The sequence below is a fragment of the Miniopterus schreibersii genome (assembly GCF_964146895.1).
Source record: "Miniopterus schreibersii genome assembly, chromosome: 4".
Classification (NCBI taxonomy): domain Eukaryota; kingdom Metazoa; phylum Chordata; class Mammalia; order Chiroptera; family Miniopteridae; genus Miniopterus; species Miniopterus schreibersii.
The window spans coordinates 98,954,218-98,979,131 of NC_138105.1; the positions used below are offsets into that span (position 1 = coordinate 98,954,218).

At 56.2% G+C, this 24,914-nt stretch overlaps 2 protein-coding genes across 2 annotated transcripts in view; both read right to left on the reverse strand.

Annotated features, from left to right (window-relative positions):
- Positions 1 to 145: 145 nt before the first annotated feature.
- Positions 146 to 24,914, reverse strand: part of CYTH3 (cytohesin 3) — a 61,074-nt gene continuing 36,305 nt past the window's right edge. Inside the window, exons 2-13 of the mRNA XM_081136167.1 lie at positions 19,655 to 19,737; positions 17,728 to 17,792; positions 17,307 to 17,373; positions 12,145 to 12,263; positions 11,706 to 11,786; positions 10,063 to 10,175; positions 9,550 to 9,698; positions 9,233 to 9,344; positions 4,312 to 4,388; positions 4,149 to 4,220; positions 3,903 to 4,057; positions 146 to 3,081 (exon numbers count right to left, since the gene is read on the reverse strand). Of these exons, the coding sequence (XP_080992293.1) occupies positions 3,009 to 3,081; positions 3,903 to 4,057; positions 4,149 to 4,220; positions 4,312 to 4,388; positions 9,233 to 9,344; positions 9,550 to 9,698; positions 10,063 to 10,175; positions 11,706 to 11,786; positions 12,145 to 12,263; positions 17,307 to 17,373; positions 17,728 to 17,792; positions 19,655 to 19,737 (1,166 nt within the window). The 3' untranslated portion in view covers positions 146 to 3,008. The remainder of the gene's footprint in view (positions 3,082 to 3,902; positions 4,058 to 4,148; positions 4,221 to 4,311; positions 4,389 to 9,232; positions 9,345 to 9,549; positions 9,699 to 10,062; positions 10,176 to 11,705; positions 11,787 to 12,144; positions 12,264 to 17,306; positions 17,374 to 17,727; positions 17,793 to 19,654; positions 19,738 to 24,914) is intronic.
- Positions 19,655 to 24,914, reverse strand: part of SMIM10L3 (small integral membrane protein 10 like 3) — a gene marked incomplete at its 5' end in the record, with an annotated part of 85,943 nt that continues 80,683 nt past the window's right edge. Inside the window, one exon of the mRNA XM_081136169.1 lies at positions 19,655 to 19,737. Coding sequence (XP_080992295.1) covers positions 19,717 to 19,737 — 21 coding nt within the window. The 3' untranslated portion in view covers positions 19,655 to 19,716. The remainder of the gene's footprint in view (positions 19,738 to 24,914) is intronic.

The window sequence follows — 24,914 nt, forward strand, 5'->3', positions numbered from 1 at the left end:
AGACGTGTCGCATGACTTCCTGTTGCCTTCGCTTTTGGAAAACCACCAAAGCGCAAACTGCGGGGCCGGGCCTGGGGTGCAGACGGGTGGTGAGGGGGTTGCTGGACCCGGGAATCTATTTTAAAGAACCAAGTCTTAGGCAGTCTTGTAACAACGCATTTCGGGTTTATTTAGTGAACACCGTATTTGCAATTTGACAGCCACACACCATCCAATTTTACTATTTACTTTACAACAAAACATCAACGTGGGGTATTTCTTCATGCAAGTTGTGAGCGTATGTACACTGAATGAAACACTCCAGAAGGCAACATGTATGTACATTATTTACATACTAACCACATTTACTGTACGTAGAAATGTCTTCCAAGAAAAAACGAGAAATCACATGTGGCTTCTAAAGAGACCTAACTTTTCGGCAAAGCACATCTGTGTAGGTATATGCATGTCAACGTTAAAAACAGGCATTGCTTCATCTATGAAGAGCTTCTATTTGGACTGTTTGGTACCACATTAAACTGCTCAAAAGTGTTCCGTGACCCTGAGGACGCCTGCTTGTCCGAGTTCAGGGTCGACCAGCTAAGCCTCCCTGCTAACCGAGGCCTGGGGGCTGCGGAGCTCCTGCTCCCGCCCAGCGTGCCCCCCCACCTTTGTCTTGGGGGGAGCGTGTCTTTGGCCAGAGTGGGGATAATTCAGCACTGAGCACAGATGGGGCAGGAGGAGGGACACCATCAAACAGATCCAGGCACCAGGCCTGCCTGAGGGCTCAGTGGGGTGACGGCTACATGCCTGTTAGGTTAATACTGTCACAAGGAAACCTGGAGTTAGGTGACACTGGCGTAACACTGGCGGCAAGGACACAGGCTGAGCACCATGGCTCTCTGCGCCTTCCTGGGAAATGGCCAGAGAAACATCCTGCCCGGGCCTCCTTAGGTCCCCTTCTCCCACCCCCGAGGCCCGGCCCGGAAGGCAGGCAGGCAGCCCTGCACCCGCAGGCTCCTACCTGGGTGAAAGGACAGTGTCCACGGGGAAATACTGATGTCGCTGGCAGGCAGTCCTGGGCCCGGAGCCAGCCTGAGGGGTCGCGGAGTTTGGCTGCTGGGCGGGGCAGCGACTCTGTTCCCGGAGGCGGAGGCCAGAGTTGCACAGGGAGCGGTCGGGCATCTTGAGAACGATGACTTGCCTTTCTCAAAACTAAAGCTTCGAATCTGAGGTATCGGTACAGTAACAAAGCCTAAGAGCTCGGGAACAAGCCAGAAAAACCAGTTTGCTGCGTGCTGGCGGGTCGTGGGCTCAGACCCTTTGCAGTCTAGTGTGACTTAAAGCTACAAGGTCGGCAGCTCCGAGGCCGGGGGCCCAGAGCCACCAAGTCTCAGCAAGGAACTCACAGGAAGTACCTTCTGCCGTTGGCATCTCCACGTAAGTGCATAGGTCAGTCTGAGGTTCTCCTTCCTGGACTTGGACTTTACACAGGAGGAAGGACCTCTAAAGGGTGTGCAAGTTCAGGGCGTGACTATGCAGACGGGACAGGGAGAGGGGCTCCTGTGGGGTCAGGGACCCACTGCCAGGACAGCCCAGGTGGGCAAGGCCATCCTGGCCATGGACATACAACCCCCAAGACAGATAAAGGCATGTGTCACCGGAGAACCAGAGGCGTCCGAGCACGTGGCCTCCAGCCCCGCCCACCTGCGCACCACGGTCCAGTCGGGATGTGCTGGGAGCCCGATAACTTATCCCGACAGCAGCCTGACCACCTGATCACCGGCCTTCACAAGTTCCACCACCAGGGAGTACATGGGGTTTAAACTATAGGAAACCTAAGTGCCACACATCATCCCGCAGCTCGCTCCCCTCCCCGCCTAACGGGAGACTGAAGCTCTGGAAACACGGGATGAGATGAGCTCTAGTTACCTGCACGCAGTCCTGTTATATTAAGAAATCTGGTCAGTGAGCAGAGCAGTGATACACCCAACCAGCCATTTGCCCAAAGGTTTAGAATAGCGAAGTCGGTGGTCACAAGCTGGCCTGACCCATGCATTCTGTTGCACCGCATGAAACTGCTGCTTGTGGGGGTCAAAAACAGTCCGACAGTGGTGTTTTCATTCAGAACAACACGTACACATCTGTGCTGGGGCTCAGCAGTTACGGGACTAGTGCCCCCAACCACAGATTTTAACAACTGGCCCTTTTAGAAAGTTTCTGTGGGGCCACCAAGTCTGAGCTGAGAGGTTCCAGGGGAATCGGACACCTGAAGCCCTGCCGTGTTCGAGGTCCTCAAGGACACGGTCACCTCCCTGCCCCAGGAGGGACGAGGGCACCCGCAGAGTGGTGGCACTCGGAGTGACAAGTCCCCACACAACCCCCGCCCCCAGCCGCTGCATATATAGTGTCTGTGTAACTTCTCAGTGCACAGTATATACTTGTGTCAGGAGTTAGATTTATAGCTGCCATTCTAAAAATACTACTATTAGAAAGTAAGTATCTTTCATTATAATTTCAGAATATAAAAAGGCATATAAAAGCTATAATCCTATATATCTGAGAAAAAAATCTGAATAAAAAAGCAGTAGCTTTTCCTTCCTGTTTTGATATAAGACAGAGGCTTCTAGAACAGCGAACACCGCCACGAATGAGCACGTGTGGCGACTGCTACAAGCGAGGTACCGTGGACAGGCCCCGCCCAAGTCCACTGCACAGATTGTCGCAGCTGAACTCCCAGGTGCCGCTGCCACTTGGAACCGCGGGGAGGACGTCTGTGGGCACGGGCTGCTGAGGCCCGGGAGGGCTGGCGGGAGGGGAACGCTCGGCGTCGCTCACCAGACACGGCACAGAGGCTTCGGAGAACCCGTGGCACCCTCGAGGCCACGGGAGCGCGTTGGCACTGAGGCGCCGCGTCCTGGGCTGCCTCTGGAAAAGGCCGCCCGGGGTCCAGGGAGTCGTGGGGAGGCCGCCCGGTCACTTTCTGCGTGGGGTTTCAGTTTTTACTTTTACCTGTTTGGGCAGCAAAGCTACTTCTTATTGGCGACCCTCCTTTTCCGCGCGGCCAGCATGTCGTAGAAGGGGTCCCTGCTGATGCTGGCTCTGTAGAGAGACGGACATGGCGCGGCTCAGCACGCCCGCCCGCAGCAGCCGGCAAGCCCCCGACCAGGACAGAGGCGACCTCCGAGCGCTGGAGGTGCACGCGGCAGACACGCACACGCGTGCACACACACACTCTCCGACTTCACTGTGGGAAAGAAGCGGACCCAGAGCCCCAGCACCTGGGCCCTGATTCACAACGCAAGAGGCAAGTCCGGCCGCCTCCATGAACGCCTCAGACACGTAGCCAGGCCACCCCCCTGCTCCTCGGCTTCAGGGATCACGATTTCGACAGGTGACCTTTCAGGCGACTTGTTCATTTTCCCTTCCTGCGCTTTCAACCCCTCCTCTTACGAGAGCTTTACGTTGACCAATAAAGAGCGCGCCCTTAGCCCTGGCCAGTTTGGCTCAGTGGTTAGAGAGTTGTTCTGTGGACTGAAGGGTCCAGGGTTCGATTCCAGACAAGGGCACGTACCTCGGTTCCAGGCCCGGTTCCCGGCCCCGGTCGGGGCTCGTGCAGGAAGCAAACGGTCGATGTTTCTCTCCCTCCCTCCCTCCCACTCTCGCTGAAAAGCGATGGACAAAATATCCTCGGGTGCGGATTTAAAAAAAAAAAAGCAAGCCCTCAAAACCCTAGGCTCCCCCAATAAAAGCAGGAACCAGGCCCGAGGGCACACCGCCCACGCCCCCCTCCCCGCCGCTGCGCGGCCCACGCGGGCTGTGTGATTTCCACGTTTTCTAAGTAATAAACCTGCATCTGTTCAGTTCCCTGAGGGTGACTGCCGAAGGGCGTCACCAGTAAGCACGCGGGTGCCGGGCCTCACCTGATGGACTTCATCCACTCCTCCTTCTCCTCGGGGCTGGGCGCCGAGATGCGGTACACCACGTGGTTGCCCTCCACCACGCGGCCGTCAGCCTCCGTCTTACAGGCCTTGATGACCTGCCCTTTGTGGCTCGGGTTATACAGCTCGAAACAGTTCTGGTGGGGACAGAGAGGGCCGTCAGCGAGGGCCGGGGGGGGGGGGGCACAGTGCGGGAGTCCCTGAGCTGGGAAGAGAAAGGCAGCTTACGGGTTTCCGTGGGTCTTCCACCTCCCTGATGCTAAGGTTCTCCAGTGGGATGATCCCCCTGGGCTCCTTGTCCTGCGAGAGAAGAGAGCACAGCCAGCCTCAAGCCAGCCGCTGCCCGAGGGGCCCCTGACACCGAGGGGACCAGGCGACCGCCCTCACTTACCGTCGTATATTCGAAGTAATAGAGGCAGTTGTCGGTCAGGATGAACCACCGCCGTTTCCAGGTCTTCACGCGCCCCCCTGGAGGCAGAAGGACCACGTGAGTGAGAGCCAGTGCAGGCGGGAGCCTGGGCCCACAGGGCGGGGCCCGGACCTGGACAAATCACTGTTCTCAGGCCACCAGGAGCCGAGCTTGGCTTTAAGTTTCCTCCCTCATGAAAATGCCCAACTGTCCACCCAGCACGCAGCCAGGTCCCGGACGAGCTGTGTGGCCTGGGCCATTCGGGCCGCTCTTGCCCACCTGGCGACTAGTGGACACGTGGCATGGCGCTCTGCTAGGACCCGCATGCACCCCCACCCGGGCCTGCGCCTCCCTCTCAGCCACCTGGGGCACCCAGACACCTCAATCGCTTCCCCATCGTGCCCCCTAGAAAAGTTAGTCATGATGAATGGGCTTAATTTCCCCACGTGGAAATGACAGCCGGATGGAGTCGGTGCCGCCTGTCTGTCCAGGACCTAATCCCATTACGTCAGGGCCCTGATCACATTACTGAGCACTCTGGGCGGCCCTGGGATCCATCAAAATCAATTACTCCCTGGCCCAGGGAATTATTAGATTGAATTAATCTCTTAACAAGATCTGGGACACACATGTAAACACACACGCACACACAGCTCATCTGTATCTACTCTCTTCAGTACAGGAAAGAAAGTCTTTTACCCTTAAATACTCAGCTGAGACTAACTGACTTCAAATTCTAGCCCCTGCTTCGGACAAAGTTTACAAAACAAGAGGAAAACACAGGCTTGGGAATGAACTGGAGGGACACATGGGCACAGGTAGGAAGAGGCTCTTCCTGATCCATAACTCCCATGGTGACAACGGTGACATTCGGGGTGAGCTGGCCCACTATTCTCTACAGCATACATGTCAGCGGGCGACTGCCATCTGTACAGAGGCCGTGCATGTCACAGGGGACAAGGGGGGACACTTGCTAGCACCCAGGTCATCCTAGGGCTGAGGCCCGAGGGCTCCCTGGCCTCTGATGTTTGCAGAGGTCCAGTCGGGGGAGACAGCTTCGGGAGGGAGGGAGCGAGCCCCGACTGTTGGAATTTGGTGTCAGTGGACAGACCCCTGGAGACCCCTCTGGGACCCCTCACAGCTGCCTCATGGGTCAGACCACCTGTCGTCCTGAGGCCAGGCTGCAGGCCTTGAGGAGGGAGCCTAGGCCACTGTGCAGGAAGGTCCGGCTGGGTGTCCCCTACTCCCTGACAGGCTCTGCTCCACTCCCCTCCCCATTACCAGTCCCTGTCCAAAGGGTCTGACCACATGCTGACCCAAGATTCCTGCTGCCCCCTCCAAGGACCTCAGACCTCAAGCCTACCCCCAGCTCCCGCATCTGTGCTCCAGGGCCTTTGCTCGAGCTGCTGCTCAGTCCAGAGCCACAGGACCTCCCCCAATATCCTCTGACCCTGGGCGGGGCTCCCGTTCCCCAGACTCCTGCACGCAGCCTCCTCAGGCCACTCAGCGCCCCACTGGCGGCCTCTGCCTCCCTGCGGGTGCGGCCTCTTATTGGTCCCTTTCACGAACACAAGGAGCAGCAGACCTGTGCACCTGCAGCCCTGGTCTCAGCTCAGGCCTCGTTCCCCAACCCCCACGGTCCAACTTTACACAGAGGGGTCCCAGGAGATCGTCGGGGCAGCTCTGCCTCAACTCAAAGTCCTTCAGGCCAGGGCACAGCACCAGTTCTCCTAGGCACAACCCTGAGCCCCAAATTGCTAAGGGCCTTTCTCCATCTGCACTGGCCCTGGGCCAGGCGGCCACTCTCCTGCCCCTGGGGCCCATCCCACCACTGGCCCCCAAACAGCAGCCAGAGCTGTCCTGTTAAAAAATAAACTGATCCTGTATCAATGCCTGAAGCCCCAAACCCCCGAGATGGCCTCCAGGGCCTCCGGTTCCCCTCACCGGAACCTCAAAGCTCCTCGCAGAACCTCCCTTTTGCTGAGCCCCACAAGCACGTTCTTAGAGAACTGTCCCAGGAGCCCCACGCTGTCTGCCCAGTGCCTGTCCATCTGTCCTGTGCCTGCCCTCCTCCATGCTCTTGACATTGGAATGTTAGATGGCTGTCCTGGTGTTCTGCTCGCCCGCAGGCCCTTGCCCACCACCGGCCCTGCATCCATCACCAGCTGCCAGGGGAAGCAGGTCTGCCAGCAAGGCCTCTCAGTTCCTTGCACCCGGGCTCCTGCCCCTTGCTCCCGAGTTCAGTGCATGTGGGGGGAGCCCCATCTCTGGACAAGTTCTTAAGGCCGAGGGAGCCGGCGGCTGTGGACACCTAGATTGATGTGTGGCATCTGGGTTGGCCCCGAAGCGCAGCCCCGGGCAGCCTTTTAGCTATGCAGGCAGATACAGCAGGGGCTGGGGCTGAGCAGAACTTGGACTTAGACCGATGTGCTCTGCTCAAGCATATTTCTGGCTGAGCTGCAGGAGATGGATGGACACCCCCCTACTCCCACCCCCAACACATACGCAGGCACAACATGTGCACACACACCCCTGCAACATGTACTTTTCTCTGTGTGACAGGTCAGCTCTAACCCACATTCCTGTTCTTATCAACTGGTTCATTCTCAAAACCAGGATACTAGGAGGCATTTACTTGACAATCATGAAGCAACAGTTGACGCTGCTGGTTCTAAGCATCTGGGCCTTTGAAAGGCAGCCTGTTCTAAGGCTCCATGTAGGGTGAGGAACAGCTAAGCAAGGGTCCTACCTGAGTGAGAGCAGGGAGAACACACGTGCCCACCCCGTCTGCCTGCCTCTGGGCCCACCCCAGGCCGACCTGACTTAGCACTGGCTTCTGGCTGGCTGACCGCCCCCTCGGCCCCCAGACACCACCACCCACCAGCTGTCCCTAGTGGCCAGAAGCGTCGGGTGGGTGTGGCCAGCAAGGCGGGGGCTCTAGAGAGACCAGCCTGCCTGCTGCTGGGACGCCTGCTCTCTGGACAGTAACAGCTCTGCGGAGAGTGGAGAGGCTGCGGGGCCTCGAGGAGGGCAGCTCCGGCTGTCACCTAGCCTGCAGGCTCAAGGTTTGGATAGCACCACCATCACTAGAGTTGTGGCTTCTGTGTGGAGGCCTCGACGTCTCCACACGGGCACCTGAACGCAGTGGTGGCGGGAGCGTGGGAGAAGCCCACCCAGTGTCCCTGTGCTGAGGCCACACCCAGCCACTGCATCAGGCCCCTAGTGCCCCCGTGTTCCACAGCTCCCACAACCCCACTGAGCACTGTCATCCTGGCTGCTTATCTGCTCGACTAGAGAAGAGGTTGGAAAACAGGCCCTGTTGTGCCTTAATTTTATTCCTTTTGTCATCTCCAGAGGCAGCTATGTCCCTGCTGGCACTCGGCCACACTCGCTGCCAGGCAGGCGCGCAGTGTCACTGTCCCTCGAGGGACACTTGCTGGCCAGGCAGGAAGGGGAGGGCCCAAGCGCAATGCTGGTGTTTGGGCGCATCCCTCAGGACCCCAAGTCTAACGCGGTCTAAAGGTCGGGTGCATCTCGAAGGTCACTCAAGGGCAAGGCTACAGTTCTGGGTTTTCAGGCAAAGATCCTGAACTCTCCAAACCTTGACAGAGCCCAAGAAGAGTGAGAGCAAGACCCCAAGTCAGAACAGCGGACCAGCAGCCTGCTCCCCAAGCCTGCCACACTGTCCCCTTGCCTGTGTCTTCTCCCCCCTGATTAAAAACAAAGCCATGCCCTGGCCGGGTGGCTCAGTTAGTTGGAGTGTTGTCCCGTACACCAAAAGGCTGTGGGTTTGATTCCTGGTCCAGGAAAGTACAGGAGGCAAACAATCAATGTTTCTCTCTCACAATGTCGTCTTTCTTGCTCTCTCCCCCTAATATCAGTAAGTATATCCTCAGGTGAGGTTAAGTAGGTAAGTCAGTCAATCCCCAGAATTCTCATGAGCTTCGGGATCTCACCACCTGTTCTCAGAGAGTGTGAACGATACGCGGCTGTCACGGGCTCTAACGTCACAGTGAGGCGGAAACCCCAGCCCATCCCCCAGGCAAAAACCCTAGTAATTCCTAAGACTGCCCAGGACATGGAACAGCCATTCTACTTCTTTGTCAATGGTTAGGAAGCCGTTCAAACAATCCAGACTCTCCCCGGAGGTGCAGACATGCACTGCGCTGGGTTAGTATGACGGGAGGTGATGGCGGGAATGGAGCTGCCCGAGCCCTGCTGCTGCTGCTCAGGCCTGGGAAGGACGGGCGGGCTCATCCCACAGGCATCCCCATGCGCTTTGGGCCAGGCCGCTGCTGCCCAGCCCAGGCGTGGCTGTCACATCCACCAGCAAGTCCAAGGCCACATGGGTCAGATGAATGGCAGCCACAAACTGGAGCTTCACACACACCACGGGCGAGAGACGAGAGAGGGATGAGCAGCTGGGAAAGGGCGGGAGCCATTGGGTACGTACCTCCTAACGCAGAACAAGCAGGGACAGCCCGTCACAGAACAGAAAGGTGGGAGCCACAGGCAGAAGGAAAACAAGAAGGCACATTTAAACCACGCGTCGGAAACCAGCCACACCACACCACGGGGAGGCACGCGGCTCCTGGAGGCAGAGGCGCCTGCTCCTCGCACAGGAAGCTGGGCTGTCTGGACACTGAGCGAGCGGTGTTCTGGGATGTTCGTGCAGCCCGGCCGTCACTGTGTGTGGTGGACACTGACCGTCGGCCTCCTTCGGACGGGGTGTGACTCAAAGCCATGGCCGTCGAGTCTGGGGCGTGCAGCCAGCTACCCAGCCCAGCCTTCGCCTAACGGCCTCTTTTTAACGTTTCTGCATCTGCTCGGGCCTCGTGAAGGCACTGGCGGGAGCGGCTGGGGGCTGAGGGCCGGGAGTGTCCCGCCCGCCGGCGCCACTCACCCAGCTTCAGGAGCCAGCCCTCGCGGTCGGGGTTGAAGAACGTGTGTGTCAGGTCGTTGCCATCATCCTCCGGGATCTTGAACGGCTCGTTCTTGATGCTCTCGTACAAGTTCTGCGAGGAAGCAGCATGCTCGGCTCAGCGGAGGGGGGCAGGTCCTCCCCGCCGGCCAGCCTGAGGGCAGAGTCAGCGGCCAGCTTGGTGGGACAGGCAGTGAGGGACACACTGAAGATGCTTCACAACAGACGAGACCCCCCCGCCCCCCCCCCCAGAGTCGAGGTCAAGCAGAGGGAGCAGCGGGGGGTCCAGAGCAGCTCACCCTCAGCAGCTCCTCGGGCAGGTCCCCGCCCTCATTGATGCCGCGGTTCATGGAGACGAAGCGCTCGGCCGTGGGCTTATCCCGCACGTTGTGGTTGTGCAGGCTGGTGTTGAGCATGATGATGGCGAAGGACAGCACGTAGCAGGTGTCTGAAGGAGGCCCGGGGCGGGGGGGTCAGAGGGCAGGGGGGGTCGGGGGGGTCAGAGGGCGGGGGGGGTCAAAGGGTGGGGGGGTCAGGGGGGGTCAGAAGGGGGTCAGAGGGCGGGGGGGTCAGAGGGCAGGGGGGGTCAGAGGGGGGTCAGAGGGCGGTCAGAGGGCGGGGGGGCAGGGGGGGTCAGAGGGCGGGGGGGTCCGAGCGCAGGGGAGCTCAGCTGCCAGGAGCCGAGAGGCTGGTCTGGTTTCTGTGCCCGAGAGCAGGCCTGGCGGCGCCTCAGGCAGCACCGGCCCGGCCCAGAGCACGCAGGCCCACGGCACGTGCCGGCTGCGACAGGTGCCGGCCGCGTGACCACTGACCTGTGGACTGGAAGACGCCGGGGTTGCACAGGCAGTAGCGGGAAGCGAACGCCTCCATCATGCGGTCGATCTTCTGGGCCTCCCCCGGGAGCCTGAAGCTCCACAGGAACTGTCTAGAGAGAGGGAGCCAGGGAATGGCCATCCGTTCCCAGGGGCCTGGCCTCACTTGCTGGCCCAGGAAGCGCAGCAGGTGCAGGGAGCAGGTGAGCCGCAGGTGCAGGAGGGGGAGCTGCCTCTACGCTGGGCCTCAGCTGTCCTGAGCGCCCCGATCCCAGTGCTGCTCCCGGTGGGCCTTGGGCAAGACGGAGGGCGGGGGGGGGGGATGACATGCAGAGCCCAAGGACCCAGCAAGCCGTGTGGGGCAGGCAGCTCCCTGTCCTCAGCACCCACTGACACCTGCAGGTCCAAGGCAAGACCCTGTGGCTCTGGCCAGAGACTGAGCAGCCACAAGAAATGGAAACCTGGCCGCCGTGACTGTGCCCCCAGACTCATCCCAGACGTGCCAGCCTGCACCTCTCTACGTGGCAGAGTTTTCAAAAATGGAACCCGGCTGCAGCATCTGGCTGGGGGAGGGGCTGAGCGCAGGGTGCCACACCTCAGCCCACGGCGAGGGGCGAGGGGCTGAGCGCAGGGTGCCACACCTCAGCCCACAGCGAGGGGCGAGGGGCGAGGGGCGAGGGGCTGAGCGCAGGGTGCCACACCTCAGCCCACGGCGAGGGGCGAGGGGCGAGGGGCTGAGCGCAGGGTGCCACACCTCAGCCCACGGCGAGGGGCTGAGCGCAGGGTGCCACATCTCAGGCCGCGGCGAGGGGCGAGGGGCTGAGCGCAGGGTGCCACACCTCAGCCCACAGCGAGGGGCGAGGGGCGAGGGGCTGAGCGCAGGGTGCCACACCTCAGCCCACAGCGAGGGGCGAGGGGCGAGGGGCTGAGCGCAGGGTGCCACACCTCAGCCCACAGCGAGGGGCGAGGGGCGAGGGGCTGAGCGCAGGGTGCCACACCTCAGCCCACAGCGAGGGGCGAGGGGCGAGGGGCTGAGCGCAGGGTGCCACACCTCAGCCCACAGCGAGGGGCGAGGGGCGAGGGGCTGAGCGCAGGGTGCCACACCTCAGCCCACAGCGAGGGGCGAGGGGCGAGGGGCTGAGCGCAGGGTGCCACACCTCAGCCCACAGCGAGGGGCGAGGGGCGAGGGGCTGAGCGCAGGGTGCCACACCTCAGCCCACAGCGAGGGGCGAGGGGCGAGGGGCTGAGCGCAGGGTGCCACACCTCAGCCCACAGCGAGGGGCGAGGGGCGAGGGGCTGAGCGCAGGGTGCCACACCTCAGCCCACGGCGAGGGGCGAGGGGCGAGGGGCGAGGGGCGAGGGGCTGAGCGCAGGGTGCCACACCTCAGCCCACGGCGAGGGGCTGAGCGCAGGGTGCCACATCTCAGGCCGCAGAGTGGGAGGAAGGCAGCAAACAGCCGCCAAACCTCGTTCAAAACAAGAGACCGAGAGATCACAGCAGCCCTGCAAGGCAAGCACAGCTTCCGTCCCTGAGGGTCCCAGTCTCCCTCGGGCTCTGAGCGCTCACACAGCTCGAGAGAGGCCGACAGGACGAGGGACACAGGTCTCTCCTTCTCTGTGACCACACCTGACGACACACTCACCTTAAGGCTTGTACGAGGTTGAGATCGGCAAACTCGTGGAGCTCGACAAAAGCCTGCAGCACTTTAATGTTAAATTCATCCCTGGGAGGAGAGCGGAGCATGGTCACACCCACTGCTGACCATGCCAGTCATTTTCAGATATACATCTCCTCAAGCCCCTTCTGTGGTCTCACTTCGTATGACTGTAAGTTCAGGATTCCCCCGTACATCTGTGTTCAGGCTTGGTACCAAGGGGACCCTGCGGGGGACTGACTTCATTTCTGAGCTGCTCAGAGGGAAGGTGGGGAGACCGTCTGAACCAAAGGGGTGCTGGCCAGAAGGCACCGTCCTGGGTGCTCGGGGCCCATTCTCTCTCCATCTTCAAAACCACCCGGGGAGCCAGCACTCAGCTCTGGGGAAGCACCTCCCGGGGTGACGGGCCCGAAGGGGAGGTGCTCACCTCTCCCCCAGGTAGTCCCCGATGACGGTCTTGTTGAGGCCCTCCCCTTTGTAGAGGAACTGGGCGACGTCTTCAGGGGCGCTCTGCAGCAGGTCATTCTCGATCAGAAACTGGATCCCCTAGGAGTGGGAGCAAGGAGGCACTGCTCAGGGTGCCACTGGGCTCGTCCGCAGAGACAGTCTGAACACAGGTTTGGACACAGCAAAAATTACGGCCCTGCCCGGATGGATCAGTCAGCAGGAGGATCCCCCCAACACCCCAAAAGGTGGCGGGGACGATCCCCAGTCAGGGCACATACCTGGCTTTCGGGTTCAATCCCTAGTCGGGGTGCGTATGGGAAGCAACAGATTGATGTTTCTCTCTCTCTCTCCCTAAAAAAATCAATAAAAACATATCCTCAGGTGGGGTTAAAAATAATAAATAACACAACGGCACAACCTGAGTCTCAGAACCAGAGCACAGGAAAGTACACGGTCTTCCCGGCCATTTAACAGGTCAGAAGACAAGCAGGTTACTGCACAAACCACTGTACGTAGTAATTAGAGATTATAAAGTAACCACAATGCCCGATTTCCCAAGCTCGGGAGAACGGTGCACTTTGTGTCTGAGAAGACATGTCATGGGTGGGCCAGCCTAATACCCACTCCCAACCCCCCTTCCTTGCCACCCTTCGCCCCACAATCACTTTCCCTGCCTCCCGTGGAACTAGAAAGGACCGTGGCACAGTTCTGGTCAAACAGACAGGGAAGCCTGTGGGGAGGACCTCTCGAGAATGCTGCTGGGTCCCCTGAGCAGACACCGCCCCTCCTGCCGCCAACACAGATGTGACCGTCTGAGCCCTAACGGCCATCGTACGAGGGAAACATAGGACCTGGCACCTGCCTCCTGGGAGCCACCGGACTCTGTGCAGCCCCTCTGTGAGCCTTCTTCACGGGACTTACCTGTGGCCGAACGCGTTAGCCGACTGCTGTGCCCCCAGCTAAATGCAGTCAAAACCCAGGCCATGGGAAGGGCACGGAGCGCAAACACTAAATAAAAGGCTGCGTGGGGCTGTCCCGGACAGTTGTGGACTCTGTCTCATGAGGAGCCCTAATAACAGCAGACATTTACCCTGACACAGTTGCCCAGCTGGTCCATGGCAGGTGCCAGAAAGGCTGCAAGGGGATCGGGGTGCTGGGCTGTCTGCCCGGGGGCACTTCTGCGAATCCAGAGACAGTCTTCCTGCCGAGACCCAGTGCCCAAGACCAGCGCTCTCCCACTGCCCACAACCCACCTGAAGGGTCTACCCAGTGTTTTGGTTTTTTTAATACATGAATGTCCACAGTACCCTTATTTAGAATTTCTAAAAACTGGACACAAGCCGAGGGTCAGTGCCTAAGAGAACAGATAAGTACATTCCAGTATTTCCATGTGATGGAGACCACACAGCAAATGGACGGAACAAACACGGGCAACACGGGCGAGCCTGGCAGACACAACGTGGCGTCAAAGGACTCCGTGTATTTTAATTCCATCTATGTAAAGTTTCAATGATCCGCAGTGAGTGGAATTCACCCACCAGGAGGAGACACCAGAAGGCACCCTGAGATGTTCTCCAAGTGCGGCCGGTCCTGGGCGGGGTCGGCCAGGGCTCAGGGGGTCTTGCATCTGCCCACCTCTCTAGCTGTCTGCAGTCATTAGCAAGCCCTGCAGCCACACAGCCGGGCCACACCAGCGGCTTGTACCCCCCAGAACTGAACAGGCTGGGGGTGAGGCTTTCGTGAGCTCCTCTGCACGCTGGTGGCCTGCTCTAGAATTCCACGCTCCCAGGACACCAGGGGGCTTCTGGAGAGTGTTAGGAAACCACCTCCAAGAATCTGAGAAGAAAACTGGCTCGAACAAGGCCCCGTCTTCTGTGCTTAGCAATGATGCTCGGAGGGCAGAGGGGGCCCCGTGAGAAGCTCCAGCTCTCTCTGCGAGAGACTGAGGCCCCGGTCGTGGGAGACGGAGACACTGGGGTGACGCCGGCCAGGGACTGGAAGAGAAAATGGAACCAACTCCAGAGGCACGGCGAGCAGCTCTGGAGCAGAAAGGGACGGTGCCTGTCTCGTTTCCTAGGACTTTTCACAACTCCCTGCCTTTGTATCAAGGATAAGGAATGTCCTATCACATGTCTTTGATGATATTTATAAAATATAAAAATATCCTGCTTTTGATGTTTCCTTCCATTGCTTCTGCAGGCCTGTTTCCTCCCGTTAGTCCTGTTTGTGAGTTTAGCGTGTCTTTCACAGTGTCAGCTTCCTCCTCAATTGCTGTCCATTGGCTGGCTCCTGTTGGGTGGTCACCTTTGTATTTACGACTCCCCGGTAGCCTAACCAGCCGCCCTCAGTTCCTGGTTTGTACTGGAGCTGCCCCAGGGACCCGGCAGAGGAGCAGGCGACGCTCCAGGTGGGTGCTCACTTAGCTGGTCTCTGTAGTGGGTGTTTCGCTGCCTCCTCGGCGATGGGGCCCAGAGGGCACGACCTGTTTTCATGGGCCAGGTGCCCGTCTGCTTCCCCCACCTGGGGTCACACACTACTCGGTGGGAGCTCAGCAAGGAGGCGCAGTCCCCCTCTCGCGATCCTACGCCCACACCCGCTGCTTCTGAGTGAGCTGACCCCTGACGGAGGGCTCCTGCTTGTTATACATTCATGTATTTTTAAAGGCGTTTCTAGGAAGTTGGGAACACAAAGCAGAGGCTCTGGAGTGTTTTTAGTGTTGCTGATATAATCAATCTTCCTCTAATTCACCTATAAGCCCCGTGCTGCTTCCGGACTCTAATGTAACAAACAAAAGAACAAATGAATGGAAGCTCCTGGCTAAAATGTTACCACTCTGTGACCTAAATTCTTTCCTACTGGCCTGAAACAAAGTATTTACTCTGACAACAGCCCTGTGTTTCACAATGTTGCAATGTTTATAAGGGGGTAGATAAAACTAAATTGTGTCTGAAGGATGTGAGATCATCTGCTGTTACGGGCTGAATGTCTATGTCCCTGAAAATTCATGTGTGGAAGCCCTACCCCCCACGTGATGGCATTAGGAGGTGGGGCTTTGGGAAGTGACTTGGGTTAGATGAGGTCATGAGGGCAGGGCCTGGGTCGGATGGGACTGGTGCCCCTGTAAGGAGCTCACTCTACTGTGTGAGGACACAGCAATAGGATAGCTGTCCCCAAGCCAGGAAGAGGGTCCTCGTTAGAACCTGACCGTGCTGGCTCCCTCGCCTTAGACCTCCAGCCTCCAGAACTGTAAGAAAATTCACTTCTGTTGGTATTTTGTTACGGCGGCCCTCTGACTAATCCAGTGCCATCACCAACTCTACAGAACCAGGGATTTCTGATAATTTTTCCCAGCAAAAGTGAACCTGCAGACTAAACATGCCACCTGCTTCTATCAAACAACATAATCACAGATAAGTTGTCAAGTGAAACTAGTAATTAACATATTTTTTAAATCTTTTAGGCGAAAAGGACAGCAAAGCCAAGCCTGCAGAGCAACGTGCTGCAGCCCGGGCACCGCAGAGGAGACTCCACACTCGCAGGCATCAGGGCAGACTCCTACCTGCACACCAACCCTGAGTCGCAGGAGCTCGGGAGGGGCAGTGGTTCTTGGCTCAGGACTCTAAGCAAGCTCCACGCCTGCTCTGTGTCTCATTTTCCCCAACTGTGAAGCGGGAAATAAAACGGAACCTACCTCATACGGTTGCTGTGAGGGCTGAAGCATATTAATTAAGTTGCTTCCTTAGCACGGTTCTCCATAAACTTTAACCTGATTACTGTAAACCTGACACAATGTCAGCGAAATGAGATGGGTGGCCGGAGAGGAATTGTGCAGAGCAGCTGCCCCACTTAAGCAAGAAAGAATGTTTGCCTGTGTCTCACGAGCAAGATGTGAGCTAATCCAGGAACCTCTCGGTTGCTGTGCTACTTGCACCGCACGTTAAATCGTGAGGCCCAGCTTTTAAAGCATCCACTTGCTAAATGATCTCTTTCCTAGATGCTTCCAGTGCGTATGACAGCTGCTGACAATTCAACTCTGTAAACTCATCTTCTAAAGGAAGAAAACCTGTTACTAACCCCAAAGATCAAATCATTACCAAGTGCACACGTGTTCCACTGACCACGCGGAGCTGATTTATGCCCCACGAGCAGACTCGGGAAGCAGCAGTAAAGCTTCCACTGGCACGAGCGCTAGTCACACAACGAGCCGCCCGGCTGTGGGCATGCTGGGCCTTAAGAGCATCCAATCTGCACACCATGGATGGGCAACAGTGGCATGGATTTCTTTAAGTGACTTTTGCAATTACACTTGCACTTACAAACCTAAGTTTATAGCTTGGACCACGCAATCAACAAACATTTATTAAATGAACAAGTAATTAACTAATTAGTACAGAGGCTCAATGCCACAAAAACTGCACAAAAACCAAGAAAGATGTTAAAAGCGAATGCCAACTAGAGACGAGTGAGGAAGGTCTGCCAGCTCCCTCTGCAGCCTGACATCACCAGGAGGCCCACCCTCCTATCCCCAACCCAGAAGCCTGACACTGCATGCCATGTGCTCTCGAGGCATCACGGTTCTACTCAGTCCTTTAGCTCAAGCTCAAAACAAGCAGCAACACATGGCAAGTGTCACTGTGTTGGGATGTTTTTCTACATCTACCAATTTGGGGAAAGACCCAGATACTGGCTGAAGTCTGGAAAGATCCTCAGTCTTCCACACAGACATGTTCTCAAGACGAATGAAAGAACGTCCTCTTATGTGAACTGCTCAGCCCACCCAGGCCACCGAGTCTGCAAGCTGCCCGCCTGGCTCCACCTCTGCCCCCGGCCAAGGGGATAGCTCAGCAGGATGCAGAGGGCTCAGCCTGGCTTCCCCGAGGGGTGGGCTCTGGGAGACCCGTCCCCGCTCGGGACCTTGCTCAGGACCTCCTGTGGAAAGGAGGCCTTTCGGTCCAGGAGCCAGTTACGCGAACACTTTGGGGTCACCCTGTTCATTAGCAGCCCTTTTCTTAATAAAAGTTTAACACCGACTATTTTTTAAGAGGTGGCCTGACCACTTTTATCCAACAGGGAGGTGGCCACTGAAGTCAGTTGTCAGTCAGCCGGCCAGCATCTAGGGGGCGGGGCCGCGCACGCTCCTACCTTCTTGGGGTCCATGTTGAACTTCTTTCTCCCCATAGCGACGTGCTTGTTCCTCTGAGAAGCTTTGCTGTGCGTGAAACGAGGACACGGTTAGCAGGCGTCTGCACCCGGTGCTGCGGCCACCAGCCTCACGACACTCCCAGGGCTCCCCACCCTGGAGGTGGCAGCAGCCAGGAGTGGCCACCGTGACTCCTGCTCATATCTGACAGTGTCTTCGGGAAAAGCTAATGGTGAGAGGCAGCGGCTTAAAGCAGCACAGTCCCCGTTACACAGAAAGTCACCTCCGTGGAGGGCAACTCTGACGTGCCACACTGCTCCCTGAGCCCACGAGAGGAACTGGAGCAGCCGGGAGAGCAGCTCAGATGGCTCCGCAAAGGCTCCGAGTCCCAGCCCGCCGTCCGCCCACAGGGGCCGCGGTTACCTCTCCTCCACAGACGTCAGGTTGTCGATCTCGGTCATCACCTCAGCGATTTCATACTTCAGTCTCTGTGAACAGGAAGACAGGACTTTGGGGTGGGGCTGGGGACCTCTCCTTCCCCCTCCTGGACTCAGGAGCGCTAGCCGTCCGGGTGCTGCTTCCCGGGCTCTGGCCTGCCCCCCCACGAGTCTGGACAAACAATACTGCCTGACACAGAGACGGTCTCCTAGCTGGAGCCGCCCCAACACAGGAAAAAGAAACATTACGACTAGTCCACCTCGCGTCTCTAGGCAGGTTCTGGAGGATTCGTGGGTAAAATCAAGAAGGGACACTGGCAAGGACGTCACAGGTGAAAACGATAAAACAGCGAGAGGAGAGCAGTGAGGCCCAGTCACTTCCTGCGGCTATGAAACGTCAGCTCACAGGCCCACCTGCCTTCCCCTTCCCGGTACCTGCAACCCCAGGAAGACCAGGGGGACGGCGGGGCTGAAAGGCATTTAGCAACAGGCCCCTAACATGCCCCCCCGCCGCCCCTCTCAGGATGGTTTCCATCACTTTCCATCACGTTGCATGAGACGGAGCACCATGGACAGAGACCAGGGGGCGACCACAGAACTTGCCCATGGCCCCAGACTCGCCAAGGACACGAGAAGGTACAGACACCCCGTCCCTCCACCACTTACTGGTGAGAGACCTTCGTCAACCCTCTTAACCTCTCTAGGCCTCCACATTCTCAACTTGAAAACGAGGCCATCAGAGCTCCAGAGGACTCCATAGGCACCATCACGACCTATGTCCAACTAGACCCGTCCCTTGGAAACATATCCTGTTCCTCAACCGAAGCTCCTATTCTGGGTGTCGGATTTTTCCAAGAACACAGGGTAACCTCAGAAGAAAAAGTTCCACGAATTATCATTCAAATACAAGGACGTCTTTATTAGAAAGCCTTTTTTTTCTGTGCCAGGAAACCTCAGACTTCAAGTGCGAGCTCCTAGAAAGGAGTGATTGTCTGGACAAGGCTCAGTCTTGCGGCCAGTGGCCTGCGAGGCTACGTTTACTTTGGCATGACAGCGATAGAAGCCTCTCAAAGACGAGCCGCATGTCTGATGATTTCCCAAGGCAGCCCCAGAGGGAAGCGGACCCTGAGACAGCGGCTTCGCTCCCTGGGGGGTCCTGTGGGGACCCCTGCCCTGCCCGGACTGCACAGTGGGGGAAGCACACTGTTTGCCTGCCTGTTTCCCCCAATGCCGCTCGCACCAGGCGGCAGGCACAGGTGCAGCTCGGAGCCTGTAGAGGTGCATTCACGCAAAGCTGCCTGGGTACGCCCTGGCCGGTGTTCCCAGTGGTTAGAGTGTCGCCCCACAGACTAAAGGGTCTCGGGCTCAATTCAGGTCAACGGCACGTTCCTCAGCTGCAGGCTCAATCCCTGGCCCCGGTCGGGGCAAGTGTGGGAGGCAACTAGTCGATGTGTCTCTGTCACATAGATGTTTCTCTCTCTCCCCCCACTTCTACTTTAAGAAAAAATCAATGGAAAAAAATATCCTCAGGTGAGGATTTAAAAAAAAAAAAAATGCCTGGGTGCCCAAAATGGGACAAGCAACGTTCTTGGTGCTGGGGATGTGCTCAACAAAATGGGGTCTTCTCCATACAATTTTAGTGAGCAGATTGCTGCCGCTGTTTAAAAGTGGCCTTTGTGACCCTGGCATCACGTGTCACTTTCTGCTGACCCAGGTCGCTGGGGTTCTGGCCGCCACCCCAGAGCCCGCACGGCCCAGGAGCACAGTCTCTGCCCCATCAACCTGGACGGCTCTCCTGCCCCGTCTCTCTGTGCAGCTCGGACACGCACACACGAGATACCCAGTTTTCACAGGTTCATGAAGCTACGTGATTTACTCTTATCTAAAAGCAAAAACTAAGATTTTTTTTTTACCTCGATGTCATCGATAAGTTCCTTTTTTCTTCGACGAATGTCTAAAAGTTCTTCCCGCTCTTCTAAGGAGAGGTCTTCAGGCACTGAAAGAAAAAAAAAAACCAAATTACACAATTAAACCGCGAGCCTGGACAGCAGCTTGGCCGTCCCGTCCGGGCGACGGTGCACGCCGGGGCTCACCGGGGCGCCAGGCCCCGCCGCGCGGTTTCTAACAGAAACCCACCCGCGTCCCGCGGTCAGAGACGGAGACTTTATGAAAGAGTCCCACACAGTTAGGAAAACGGGCTGAGCTCAGTCTCGATACAGGTGAGCCTCACAAATGAAACAGAGGTGACAAGAGCGGCTGAGGACTCCGCTGCACGTGACCTGACGCCTGTCGCAGAGGGCAGGAAACGGGCACAGCGGCCCGTAAATGCTTCCGAGATGCGCGTATTGCAGCAGGACAGAGATGAACCCGCAGGGGGACGAGCACCCGACTCGATGGCGGTGCCTCCCGAGGAGGCCGGGGTGGCCGCCGTGCCCTCCAGGAGGATGTGGGGCATGTCAGTGCCGCAGGGGAAGGGTAGCCGGGACGTGGGCATTTGCTGAATTTTTTAAATTGACAGAGTGGTTCATTGCAGCCTCTTACTAGTGAGGAACCTCTGCAGCATTTCCTCCCATTCCTACTATGCCTATATTCTCTCTTTTCTTTGATTACAGTCACGCTCTGCTTAACAATGGGGGTCTCCTTCCACCGTGGAATCCAGACTGGCTTTGGGGCTTCCTCTGACCAAGAAAACATGGCCCAAGTGACACTGTGAGGGGCCCAGAACCCTGAACCCTGGAACAGTGAACCACTGTGCTCTGGAGAAGCCCTGGCCAGCAACCTTGAGAAGGGAAATCTATTGCAGAAAGAAACCACACGCAGAGACAGTCTCAGACACCCCAGCTGCCGCAGCCACCTCGCCCAGGCAGGTGAGCGAGGTCACCTGCGAGGAGCTCGGCCCTGCTGGCTGCACCACGTGCAAGGACCCAGACAAGAGCAGGCCAACACCCAGGACAGAGGCGGTGACCCAGTGCTGTTTAAGCCAATCACTTTGGGATACTTTGTTGCACAGTCAAAAAAACCTGATACATTATAGACAAGGGAAAAAGACCAACGCTTAAAGCCTGGACATAAAGAAACAAACAATAAAAAATTACAAGAAGCATGTTTAAAATATAAGAATACCTGACAACTGAAGGAAAAGGGCAGGGAGGGACATACCAGATAAACCTTACGAACAGAAAGTTGGTCCCGTTATGTTAACACAAGCAAAACAGACTAAGACGAAGAGTCCACTAAATAATAACACATTATGCAGCTAATCACACAATGAACAAGTCTGAATTTATATGCATCTAACAAAATGGCCTCACAAAACACATAAAGCAAAAAATCGGCAGATGTACATGTGAAAGTGGAATTTTTCCATCAAAGGCGAAGAAAGGGGGGAAAGATCTAGATCTGATGTAACATAATTAACAAGCTTGAACCAATGGACTTTAAGACGCACATTTAAAACACCTCTGGAATCAACTGTGACAGGTGCAGGTCTCTGCCTTCATATCTGTGAACACTCGAATCATCGCCTGAGGTACAACGGAGCTGCTACTCGGAGCTTTGGTCAAAAACACAATTCACGCACCAACCACCTGAGGCAGCACCGTGAGCCTGGCTATTGCTTTGAACCATCACTGACGCCTGCTCGTAGGATCAAGAAAGTCTCAGCCCAAGAACCTGCAGAACCCTAAAACCCCCAGACTGATAAAGGCGCTTCTTTTGAGAAACACCACGTCCCCCATGCCTTTGGTGGCCCAGAAGCCAGCACTGCAGGAAAAAGACAAACACCAACTCCGAGGACAAGAGCCTCGGAAGAGCAGGGCAATGGTAAAGGTTATATAAAAATCGGCGTTGACACACATTTAAAGAACTCTTTCAATCAGTATAAATATAAATTCTAAGTGAGAAGATATTAAGTCTGGTTTTATTGGCAGCTTTTTTCCTTCTTAGTGGAACATAACGATGCGTCTTATAAATGATGGCAACAGACCGAGTCAGATCACGGTACCCAGCAGCTGTGCAACAGACACTGTCCCAGGGCACGCGGAGCCTTCACGCATCCTGTCTGCTCAAGAAAGTCTTTTTTTTTTTTTTTTTAAATGTATCTTTATTGATTTTAGAGAGAGGAAAGGAGAGGGAGAGAGAGAGATAGAAACATCAATGATGAGAGAGTCACTGATCAAGCGCACAACCCGGGCATGTGCCCTGACCGGGAATCGAACCCCGATTGCCTAGGATCCTAGGTCGACGCTCAACCGCTGAGCCGGGCTCTAGAAAGTCTTAATCAGCCTCCCAGGGCTGGTGCAGTGGAGGCGGTGACCTGGCTTTGCTCAGCCTCTGCAGGCGCCTTACTGGAAAGCAGAGGTTATCTATCTATCTATCTATCTATCATCTACCTACCTACCTACCTACCTATCTACCTACCTACCTATCTATCTATCATCTATTTTATTACTGAATTTATTGGGGTGACATTGGTTTGCAAAACCAATGTCAGGTTTCAAGTGTACAGCTCAATGAAACATCACCTGCACACAGCCTCGTGCACCTGTCACCCAATGTCAAGTCTCTTTCCATCCCCACTTATCCCCGCATTGCCCTCTTCCCCTCCTCTCACCCCTTTCCCCCCCGGCCATCGCCACACTGTCGTCTGCGTCTATGTGTTTATTTATTTATCCCTTCACCTTTTTTCCACCCAGCCCAACCCCTTCCCTCCGACAGCTGTGTCTGTTCTCTATCTATGCTTCTGTTTCTACTTTGTTTGTTACATTGTTGTGTTCACTGGATTCCACATGTAAGTGAGGTCCTGCGGGCTCGTCTTTCTCTGAGTGGCTTGTCTCACTCAGCACAGTGCCCTCCAGGTCCCCAGGCTGCTGTGAGGAAGCTCTTACAGCTGGGCTTTGGGTGAACGAGGCTTCCCGGGTGGGACGCGCGGGACAGGACTGCGGGCGGGGTGAAGCCGAGTGGGCCGCGTGCTGCCCATTCCTCCAGGCTGCTCCGGGCTGGCGGCGAGGATCTGCAGGCTCCTCCTCCAGCTTCCTGGGAATCGAGCGCATTGCAGTAGCAGGGGTGCCTGATTCAGACTTGAGGACCCCACCCACATGGAACCCAATGATCCCCAGGGTCACCCAGTAGGAGTTCCTTTAGTGACTCAATGCTGGAGACCAGGCCAGAGCCCACTCCCCTGGCTACTCCAGGGCTGCGGCAGACGCCCCACCCTGCACCACACTCTCCCTTCCTGCTCAAATGCGCAGCATGCCTGACGCTTCCCGAGTGGAGCTCTTATGGGAACAGCTGGCACCCTAAAGACCACATTCTCTGACCACAGAGCAATTGCATTAGAAATCAGTGCCAAGAGCCCGGCCAGGGTGGCTCAGCGGTTGAGCATCGACCTAGGATCCAGGTGACCTCAGTTTGATTCCCGGTCAGGGCGCATGCCTGGGTTGTGGCTCGATCCCCAGCAGGGGGCGTGCAGGAGGCAGCCGATCAATGACTCTCATCATGGATGTTTCTACCTCTCTCTCCCTCTCCCTTCCTCTCTCTGAAATCAACAGACATATATATATTTTTTTAATTTAGAAAAGTAACAGTTTAAAGCCAAAGGAGAACACAGAAAAGCATTCATTTTTAAAATGTAATAAAGCCCTGGCCAGTGTGGTGTGGCTCAGTTGGTCGGAGCATTGTCCTGTACACCGAAGGGTCTCAGGTTTGATTTCTGGTCAGGGCATCTATCTGGGTTGCAGGTTCGATCCCCAGTAGGGGTGTGTACTGGAGGCAGCCGATCGATGTTTCTCACATCAATGTTTCTCTCCCCCCCCTTCTCCTTTCTGTAAAATCAATAAAAGCATATCCTTTCCAAAAAAAAAAAAAATTCAATAAAGTGCAGGCGCTTTGACAAACTGTGTGGCAGTTCCTCAAAAAATTGAACACAGTGTTTACGTATGACCCAGCCATTCCTCTTCTGTGTGTGCCCAAGAGAACTGAAACTGCACAGAAGCTGGACCACGAATGCTCACAGCCGCCAAAAGGCGGAAGCAACCCCGAAGCCCACCGTGGACAAAGGATAAACAAAGGGTGGCCCACCCATACAGAGGGACATCACTTAGCCATGAAAGAACGGTCACGGACACAGGCTTGACAGCAGGACGCTGAGCGAAAGGAGCCAGCTACAAGAGACCGCGAACTGTATGATCCCGCTTAGGGGAAATGTTCGGAACAGGCCGAGAACAGACAGCACAGATTTGTGGTGACAGAAATGAGAAGAGTGGCTAACCTGCGGGGAGGGGGGAAGGGTGCTGAAAGCCCAAGGGCAAGAGAACGGGTTCTCCCTGAGCCCCCGGAGGGAGCCCAGCCCAGCTCATGTCTTTATTTGGCCCATTGACACTGGCTTGGGACTTGGGACCAGAACTGCACAAAAATAAAGATGTTTTAAGTCACCAGGTTTGTGCTCATTTGTTCAAGCAACCACAGGAAATAAGTACAAATTTTGATGCCCGAAGGAGGTGTTACTGTAACAAATACCTAAAAATGAGGAAGTTACTTTTGAATTGAATGATAAAGACCCAGGCGATTTCCAAGGACATGCACCTTTAGCGGCACAGCCTGGTGTGTTCTTGCCTCGGCCTACAGGGCAGTCTCGAGCCACAGAGGATTACTCCCAGGAGCGAAACCTAACGGAGCACGCTTAATTGAATTTTGAAATTGCTTGGGATCAGTGGCCCCTTCCTTCCCATTTTTCTCTTTTTGGGATGGGAATGTCTGTAACTGCTGTCCTATGCCTGTCCTGCCTCCGTATTTTGGAAACAGATGTCCTGTGCTCTAACTACAGATCCACAAACAGAGAGGAGTTTTGCTTCAGGACGGTTCATACCCAGAGTCTCATCCAAACCTGGCTGAGATGATAAAATCTGGGGCTGGTTAGCCGAGAAATTCAGGTGAAATTTCTGACTTTGATCTGATGCTGTAACTGGTTGAGACTTTTCAGGATGCTGGAATGGGATGAATGTATTCTGAATGTGGGACATGAATATTTAGGTTTAATAATGGGTCCCCAAAGACATGCAGGACCTAATCTAAAACAAATTAAACCAACACAAACAAATACTAGGATAGATAATACCTACTGCATAAAACAAACCTTAAATATATCTAAAAGAACAGAAGCCGTACAAAGCACAT